General features: G+C 40.0%; 1 protein-coding gene across 1 annotated transcript; it reads left to right on the top strand.

The window, feature by feature from the left end:
- The first annotated feature begins 5,931 nt into the window (after positions 1–5,931).
- Positions 5,932–9,458, top strand: LOC124163061 (paired box protein Pax-6-like). Its single transcript, XM_046539847.1, has 2 exons — positions 5,932–6,130; positions 8,392–9,458. The coding sequence occupies exons 1-2, from the start codon at positions 5,932–5,934 to the stop codon at positions 8,478–8,480; spliced, it is 288 nt and encodes a 95-aa protein (XP_046395803.1). The 3' UTR covers positions 8,481–9,458.
- The last annotated feature ends 814 nt before the right edge of the window (positions 9,459–10,272 follow it).

The raw sequence follows: 10,272 nt of genomic DNA, 5'->3' as shown, positions 1-10,272 counted from the left end.
GTCATCGAAAGAATCTGCGTCCCAGCGGTATGTCTTTTTTAAATGGCACCCTATATTCTTTATTCGGCAATTCATTTCCTCTCCTAGAACTCCTCCTGTTCATATCTTTGTAAAAAACAAAGCTACAAGGAAGGCAATCATGCTGATTAATGTCCCCCTGACGGCTAATGAACATTTGCTTGACACATTTTTGAATTTGCATCTGGGCAAAGAGTTATTTCGGGTGGTCAAGATAAATGGGACACATTGTATAACTGAGAATGAGTGTTTTTGCATGTGTTAATCCCTGATGATGGCGCACCACGCCGAAATCAAAGGCGGTAACATAAATTATAGGGAATTGTGAATTTAAAGCTCTTCATTAACAAGGCAAGTCGAAGGTGACATAGTTAGTATACTAGACCACAATGAACTCCATTCCACTTGCCCTTAAATATGAGAGAACGGCGGTCCATTGCCAGGAGCTGCGATCTAAGGTCCCACGTTCAAATCTCGTACACTCCCAAAAAAAAATGCTTCCTCAGAGTGGCAAATACCCCGAATGTATGAAAAATTCACTCCATTTTGGCTCACAATAAGTCTAGATCCTAACCTACCACGAACAGATATTCCTGTTCCCACCTGTAGGATATAAATGTGTTTAAATACAATAAAATACATCTAAAATGAGCTGATTCCGGATAATTCAGACCGAGGCGCGCTTACATTCGACCCACGCAACGCAGGAAAATAAACTCCGTCACGTAGAAGAGCAAAAGAAACTGAAAGGTCCCTGATGGCGTTTATTTCTAAATTTCCCTGGCTGAACCGCATGTGCTGAATGGTAGGACAATAAGAGGGGTGTAATGGTGATTCGATAAGCCAAGGAGAAATTGCAAAAAATACACATCATAAACAAACAAAAAACTGTTTCTCGGTTCGGTCAAATAAAAATTCATGACATTATGCCCTCTTACAAACTAGTGAGTGATGGTAGGTGACATAATTGCTGATAGATGAAACATATACGTCAAAATTAACGCTTTTATTGTTAAACAGGTGAAACAATCAATGAATGACCAGTGTGAAGTACTGACAGTGCTGTAGTTGGAAAAAAAATTTAGGCGGTACTCACCAAAAATTCCGACAGCTGGACGTGTATTATACATCCGGCTGCGAAGGTATTCTAACCGGTACGCTAATAACGAGTTTGGATTTTAGGAGGTACGCCGTACAGACTCAACTACAGCACTGAGTACTGATCGAAAAGGCATTCACAAGAGACTACAAATATGCTCAATGAAAAGCAATGATTAGTGGGGTTAATAATCAGTACTTTCCTTTTCTTATTGTAGATCACAGAGTCAGTTTCATAAGAGCCGAAAGCACACCACAAATTTAACTAGTCAAAGACCAAATGGTCTGGAGGTAGGGGAGGGGGAATATGAGTTGACATATTTACCTGACACTGAATCATCGGCAGAGAACTGCAATATAGGCGGGCTTTCGGCTGTCCATGATTATTCCTTCATCTACATCTACATCTACATTATACCCTGCGAGCCACCTCTATGGTGTTTGGTAGGGGGTGATCAATCACCAGCGTGCAGCATGCAATTGGACTCCCACATGCACCCCACGAGGTCCAAAAAACGTCACGTATACTAACAAATTATACTACTCTATGCTGTTAGAAATAACAATAAAATTAAGAAACATGCATTAAGTTTTACATAAGTTAGTATGCTACAATAAAAGTCATGCAATCTATTTGAGTTCTATCGCTGCCGTTATAATCTCTTATTGATCGTGGAAAAAAAGACATTCTGAAACTGTTTGTTCTACAATTTAAACTCGAATGGGACGGGAGATTCCCATTCGAGTTTATCTAAGAGGTCAGTTACACTAACAAGACTATCGTAACGACCTTTCACATACCTGGCAGCTCTTCGATGACGACTAAACGCCCACACAAGGAATGCCTGCCACTGGAGGCCATAGTGTCTGCCAATAGTTTTTGCCACGAGAAAAGAGTCTAGACCGCGGACTCGGTTAGCTGGAAGTTAACTTTGCGCCCAACGCCAAATACCTCGTTGTGGTCCCGTGGGTAGCAATTCGGGCAGCGCAGCCGCGTGGCGTGTTCCTCAAGTACTCCTAGCAACTCTCCTCACCTGTCTCTTTGCTTATTCTCGTGTTTGTAATTTGAATGCGTTTTGAGACGGGAGAAGAAGTGATAGGAGCCCACGCTCGGATTCAAACATGGAATGCCCGACCATGAGTCAAACATCCCCCGCTTCTTGCCACACTTCACCGCCATTCAACTAAAACCCACTCCGTCGACGTGGCATTTGACTTCCAGATTGCTCGAATTCGCCCACATATTACACAATTCTCCCAAATCGCACACAAGACATTCATTTCACCTCGTCCCTCCCGCCGGGGCAGAAGTGCATAAGGATATGCACGTGGTGGGAGTAACAATCAACGAATCGCGGAAAGTGACTGACCGCCATTACCGCTACAATCTACATCTACATAATACCCTACGAGCCACCTCTAGGGTGTTTGGCAGGGAGTGACAAATCACCAAGTCAAAGAACAGTAGAACACGGAGTAACAATCAACGAATCGCGGAAAGTGACTGACGGCCATGACCGTTACAATCTACATCTACATAATACCCTGCGAGCCACCTCTAGGGTGTTTGGCAGGGGGTGACGAATCACCAACATGCAGCATGCAACAGGCCCGCCACATGCACATTGCACGGTCATAGAAATATTACGCACACTAGAAAAATATACATGCTTATTCATTTATAAAACTTGCTAATGGTAATTCCTAGAGTAAATACATGCAAGGTTAGAACTATGAAAAAAACATGCAATGAGTTATCCTAGCGAGCGACGCCATTAATCCTATCAATTGAGACAACGTTGCCATCCTTAATAGTACGAGGGAAGAATGACATTTTAAACTCTCTGTTTTGCAGTCTATTTCTTTTATTTTATTCTCATGATCGCGTCTACTATAGCACGATGGTAAACGAAGGATGTGATTCACGGCGTCTGAGAAAATATCTTCTTCGAATTTCCTAAGAAAGTTAAGCCTATACTTCGATCTACGCTCCTGTAAAGATTCCCATCCTAACTCTGGAAACGCTGCACTTTTTGTCGTAACAACCCATCAAAAATCTGGCCGCCCTGCGCTGTACTCGATTTATTTTAGCTATTAACCCTACTTCGTAAGGGTCCCATGCGCTAGCAGCATATTCTAAGTGAGGCCTCACTCCAGTCAGCTAGCTGATTTCTTTCACCTTTTTTGGGCATTTACCGAGAATTCTTTTTTCAAATCCAAGTTTACGGTTAGCTTTTATAGGGGCCATTTCCTTTCCGTTGGCCACTTGCAGTGTTTTATGTTTGTTGATGTGTTCCGTTTTGCTTGGTTTTCAACAATTATGACTTCGAGAAAGAAAAATAGATGCTTTGACGAAATCTCTATACTTAAATATGAATAGATTCAGATCCTATGACAATAGGGTGGTTTCCTATTATTTTTTTATTGCCTAAATCGAAAGATTATTACTCCTGGAGTACGAATTTCACGCTTTTAGATTTTTAAATGACGATATCTATTTTTCGCGATTAAATGAAAAGTGAAAAATTTCAAGCGCGCGAAAATGCGACGCGTCAGTAGGAATGAAGGGAAAAAGTCCGTGCGACGCATTTCTGGTTCCCCCTCCCGCCTTGTGAGGTGACCTTGATCGAGGCTCTGAGCGCTGATAGGACGCAGGATGCTAGCGGGTAGCTGAGTACCTTGCTGGCTGGTAGCGCTTGGCTTAAAAAAGGTTTATTAATACCTTATCAAACGAAGAAAACTTTCCGACCTTAGCCAGTTTTAATAGGTGATTATTAAGACATGTATCCCTGAGCTCTGTGCCTCATGCATGCATTGGTAACCTCAGACGATGTATAACTCCTATCCTCTCGTGTAGAAACTAGGTCCCTGTGACGTCACGTGGAGTGGAATCGCATGGGCGCCAATCTGGCCTTTTTCAAATGAGGATAAAATTTGACCCTTGCCATTCGTCTAAACCGGTATTTCAAAAACCAAATAATTTGTGTATTATGAATACACTAATGGTGGGTAACGAATCGCAATCATGCCTTTCGTTTTCTTTGATGAAGGGAACTACCCTATTATGGATTATTGAAGATCACCCCATGTCAAAGTTCTGTCAGCTATTGTCGCAATTGGTTCCCAAAGATGTGCATTATAAATGTTTTGCAGAGCAACAATAACGAGATCATTATTTTAGTTCATTGAGGTCTAAGAATTGTTTACCTAATGTATAGTTCCCTAAATTTTTATAATAATTATCAGTGCATTTTAACAATTTTTAGACTGAAGACCAAAATAATATTGTGTGTATTTTCAGAGGTAGGCATTTTTGAAATACATGCACCTATTTGAATTAGGTACGTAATTTTAATATTTTGTATAATAACCTCCAGAAAGTAATCAAACAAGTAGTCAATAGATACAGAAATGAGTGTCAAGAGGTATTCATTTTATTTTTAAGAACTACAATCGCTGTCTTTACTCGAGTTCCTTTTTTTAGCAGGGACCCACGGGAAAAGCGAATCGACATTTTAGGCTTTGCGTGGACATACAGTGAACGATACATTGGCATCACAAAAGTAAAGTATTGAGTTTACCTCGCCAAAAGCCTCATCATTTTGGAATATTCCTTATTTTTCCTCCGTGGTGTAATCGTTATCAGTATTTATTCTCGTGAGTGACCATCTACAGTAGAATCCTATATATTTAATCCTACAATGGGTACTAATAGGTACATTTCTAGGATTATTTGGAAAGTAAAATAAGTGATACATCCTAAATTTGATGGCATTCAACAAAAACTGACGATTCGATAAAATCTTACAATACTTTACAATGGTAACTATTTTCGCCATTTGTCGCATCGAAAGTTTTGAATGTCACAATTCAAAAGTGAACTGTACTTTGTATTTTATATTTAGAAATTGGGGTGAACCGGAGTTGGAACCCCTTTTTCGCCAATTGGCGGTTTGGCGGCGGTTTCTAGAACTAATTTCTGGATAAGTTTCTTCTTTGTGATTGGCTAATTTTAAAGCTTCTAACCCGCGCGTTATGGTTACTTCATTTTTTCAACAAATCCCGAATTTATTATCGAATTCACCCATTTATAAAATGTTAGAGTATGATTTCGATGGAATCTGTGGATTATAAGAAGAATTTGGGTGAATGTTTTTTGAAAGAGGTGAAATATAATAGCGGATATTTCGCATTGTTGCCTGTATGATGTCAAAAGTATGTGTTAGAATGGTGTATGAAAGAAGGTTTCACCGTCCAAAATCGAAGTCAAATTAATTGCTTTTTTATGTAAAATTATATTTTTCTTATTTATCATTTCTCTTTGGTGAAAAGTACAAATAAAATTATGTATTTAAATTGTATTTTTGCAGTAATTTTACATATTTTTTTAAAACTTTTACCGTGCGCCGACCAGGGTGTCCAACTACGGTCGCGCCCACAAAAATTCTTCCATGAAACCAATTTATTTCTGTTAGTTAAAGCAATGAAGTCATATTTACGTAAGTCTTTCCAAATCTCCCGAAACAATCCCTTTGTTTCTTTCAACGACTCCTTGGCAACCCAACATGTACACAATCATCAGTTTGACTTTACAATAGCAACTATTTTCGCCATTTGTCGCATCGAAATAGTTTTGAATATCACAGTTCAAAGGTGGACTGTATTTTGTATTTTATGTTTAGAAATTGCAGTTTTATTTCAAGTATATTGAATTCCTTTCTTGTGTTTGTTCGCAGTTCGATGAACCCGATGCCCAACTTCAGCATGGCGCCGCACGGGGGCGTGGGAGGGGGTCTAGGGGGCGGCAGCAGTGGGATGGGTGCGGGGGGGCAGCAGCAGGGGGCGGCGGCGCCCGCCTCCGCCTATTCCTGCATGCCGCGCCCCACGGCCTCCTACGACCCCCTCTCGCTGGGGGCCTACGGACGGCCCCCCCCATGCAGTCCCACGCAAGCTTACGGCGGCCAGTCCGTCAACGGCGGCCAGTACATCTCCAACGGGTCCGCAGCCTCCACAGGTAAAAACCTCCCTCACAGCCGAGGGAACATGCACGCTCACTTCCCACCGTCACAGAGCGACCCTAGTAGCACCAAAAGGATTATATCTAGATTTAATACGTATCATTGTATACACTGTATACATATCATATCTGTATAAAATACATGCAAATGTCCTCTACCACGCAGATAATATCTAGATAATATACGTATTGTATCTGCTGCCATAATATGGATTTTATATAGATTAAATACGTATAACTCGTCGTAAATCTGTATATTATACATATCTTATAAATGTCTGATGATCCCTGCTTACGCCGTAAGGATATTATTTGTATATTTTAAAGATTCTGGTATACATCACGGATCATCAGACATGTATAAAATATGTATAATATACAGATTTGCAAATCTGTATACCGATGTATTTCGAAATCTTTAAAATATACAGATATAGTCCTTTTGGTTCTACTAGGGGATCTAGCGATTTGATCGATGGATTTTTCTTCCTCATAGGAAAGTACTCTAAAATCGCTGGCACAGTAATGGCTGCTTGGTTTCGCTATTTAGTTGGGCCCTCTTAGCTTCTATGGCGTCGAGGTGTTTTTCCCCGTCCGAACCAATCCTACCCCAGAGGCATCGACGAGCTCCTATCGCGGCGGCGCCTCTTTCCTTTTCCTTCCTCTCCAGCCCCTCCCCGGGTGGTCGGGCGTAAATGTCTCTGACTCGGTTCCCGGCCCGGTGTGTTGTAACCCTGAAGCCTTGGCCTTGAGCCCTTAATCCGTTTGTCTTTCTCTAGTCTTGTGCTTGCAGTATGTGGCGACCAGGTTTATCAGAGGTCTGCTACAATGGATCACAAAGATCTATTGACCTGGTTACATGAATCATTGGCATTTACAAGTTAATGTTTAAAAAATATAAATGCAAAAATGCAGTGTGACCACCAAAATTGTTTTGAGCATGAACAGAGTATAGTGCCTTGACTTACTCTAATTTGGTTCATGCATTTGTACATGTTCTATTCCAGATCACATCACATCTAGATCACAAGCCAACATCGCTCATCGCTCATGTTAATGTGCTGAGCTATGCAAGCTGCATAGCTCAACACATTAACTAGTACATACATTTTATTGTCTCGTGCAGCCAGGCCTTATGACTCAGGGCACTTGTGTGAATCCTTTCTCATCAATTCAATCTATCAGTATTTATTTAAATATGTCTAACTTAAACAGGAAGACATTTGTAAAACATGGTAATAATTGCAAGTAGATGGTTTAAAACTTATTTTAAGTCTTATCATAATAAAAAAAAACTTCATTTTTCAAAGAACTCTTTGGTAAATCCGTGATTTTTCAATATTTTGTTTCCTTTCATGATGAAGCAACGTAATTATTTTTTCATATTTCGTGAGGGGGGTTCCGACCCCTGGGGCTCCCCCCTTGCAGTGCCGCTGCTCAAACTAGCAACTATAAAAAAAATTGCAACAAGCTGAGCCACAATGAGATGTACCAAAGTAGCTATTCCCAATTCTTTGTTCACAGAAATAACCATCGAGTAGGCAGCATTGTACCTTAATAGATTCATATGCTGCTCCACTCAAAGTGCACGGGAAATTTTTTAATTTATTTAAATCATTTTTCATGACCTTGATACATCCAAGTTTCAATTCTAATAAAGGCAAATGATTTTCTGTGAAATTTTTGCAAATCTCTACATAGTTATTCTTTTTTCATTTAGTAGCTTTAGAATAATTGCATTTGTTATGGAACGTGTATTTTATATTTTCTGCAATAATTTAGTGTGCCAATCTTTACACTCAAGCCTGTTAATATACTTCCAAAATATGCATTTATCACAAGGGACCTTGGTTCCTTAACTACACCTATCCTAATCAGTGGTGCCGACTCCATGGGGCCTGAAGGGGCCCGAGCCCCCTCAAAAGTTTGTTATGGGTGTGAGGAAAAAATATGTAAGGCTTTTCGATATTCCCCGGAGTGTCCAGATATCGAGATTCGAGTGATCAGGGTTATAATGTTGATCATATAACTCTTCTAAAATGTCTAAAAAACTTAAAACTCACTATTTAAAAAATTTCCCAAGGCAAGATTCCCGGTTTGCGCCCCCCCAATATTTTTTGTAAGCCGGCATCCCTGATCCTAATCTTGAGTAAAATTGTGGTTTGTGCATACCTTTATTAAACTCCACCAAAAATATTTCATTATTACGGCCTTCATGGACCATGTTATAAAAACCCATGATTCTGATTCCTTCACAGGACTCATATCACCAGGCGTATCAGTGCCAATAGCAGTGCCAGGACAGCCGACCGACGTTGGCCCTCAATACTGGCATCGGCTGCAGTGACAGTGGTGGCCGTAGACGGAAGCAACCTTGCTGAGAGGCAGGGGATACATTTGAGGATGGTGCCGGAAGAGAAACAAACCTAGACAGCAGCGACAGGGCTAGTGCTGGAGATGGATAGTGTGTGCAGTTTGTTCAGACTGTGCAAAGGTGTCGCTTAGGAGACAGGAACAGTGAACTGAGGGCTAGTGCAACCTTGAATAATGTGTTGAAACTTGGAGGGTTGATGGAGAAGACAGATATCTCTTCTGAGGTAAAAAGTGTGGCTTTTTCTCCTCCAAAACCTTGTGTAATTGAGTAGCGATGTGCAGTCGCAAGGATAGAGTGGACTAAGAGGTGTGTGACCAGTGACTTTGACCCTTGAGGTGATCTTAGAAGTGAGATTCCACACCAAGACATTTAATTATTATAACAACTCTAATTTACCATATCCATCGCTCTTCGAACAGATAAAAATTAGTGTTTTAAACGGTAAATCCATTTACTGCAGTTTTTCTCTCTTTCTCTCTTCTAAAAAAAAACATTATGGAAACAGAACTGGAAGTACATATTTATGCAATGCTGTGAGCTCAACTCAAAGCAGTACTCAATGGTTTACATTCCCAATCCCACGTTACGGAAACAAATATGTCCTAAAATCCCATTATTCATTCCACAGAACAGTAATTCCATTTCCCTTGTTTTCTGTGTTCAAACTCGAACAGAGTGTGGTCATTCTGGAATGCACTATGCCGAGGCAACATCGAGAAACCAAGATACAAGTGGAATCGGCAGATAACAGCAATACAGCCAGTAGCCAACAGACACATACGTCATCCAGGTGACAACGACTAATATGGCTTTCAGTCTAGACTGGATCCACTACATGGCCGCATGATTCATCTCTTGAGTAATATTGTTAACATAATTAATAATGTGTAGGGAAATTTTAAATGAAAATACTGAGTCATGTAATAAATAAGACAAATTGCAGATAGAAAATATTGTCGTTTCATACAATTTATTTCTCTATCCCTTTAAATAACACATCTACCATATGTACTGGTTTTTTATTTTTCTCTGAGGAGGCAACAAGGGAATAAACCATAAGTATGGAAGAGAAAAATTCTATTTGCAACATCAAACAATGACTACTTTTAAATCTTCTTCTCTTAAGCATAATCCAACATAAATCAGTAAGTATGTTTGCCTGAATGTCCTATAAATATATCTTCACCTTCAATATTCAAAGCTTGATAGTTCTTGTGGGTGAATAGCTCATGGCATAAGGGAGATTCTAGTCAAGATTTTGTGCTTACAATTAGCAAATGGTATTTTGAAAATTAAGCTCCTTTGATAGAGATCTTCGTTGACAATTTCCAAATTCTTCTTCTTAATTCTATTTGTTCATCATTAAAAAAAAAGGGCCATATGCAAACGCATACCAGCAGATGGTGTGAGCCCACACTGATCATGCAAGTTGACACCAACTACGAAAAAATACAAAATTTTTGAGTGGATAAATGTACATGCAGCTGCATAGAACTAGATAGACACTGAACAGGAAAGAAAACGATGAACAAACCCAAACCAGAGAAGGGAAAAAAGAAAGGAAACAAACACATGCATTTGGTCGACATTGTGATTGCAGCGATTAATTATATCAATGGCTCATCTGTTATCCTGATTGGTGGTCCTAGGAAAGAGTGGCATTTTAAATCTCTGTTCAGCAGTCTATTTCTTTTTTCTTCGACTCCTCATCTTTTCTACCATAACACCAAGGTAAGTGAAGTACAGAAAGGAGAATGATTCCTTC

Source organism: Ischnura elegans, chromosome 7 (genome assembly GCF_921293095.1).
Source record: "Ischnura elegans chromosome 7, ioIscEleg1.1, whole genome shotgun sequence".
Taxonomy (NCBI): Eukaryota; Metazoa; Arthropoda; class Insecta; order Odonata; family Coenagrionidae; genus Ischnura; species Ischnura elegans.
This window is presented reverse-complemented; position numbering and strand designations above follow the sequence as displayed.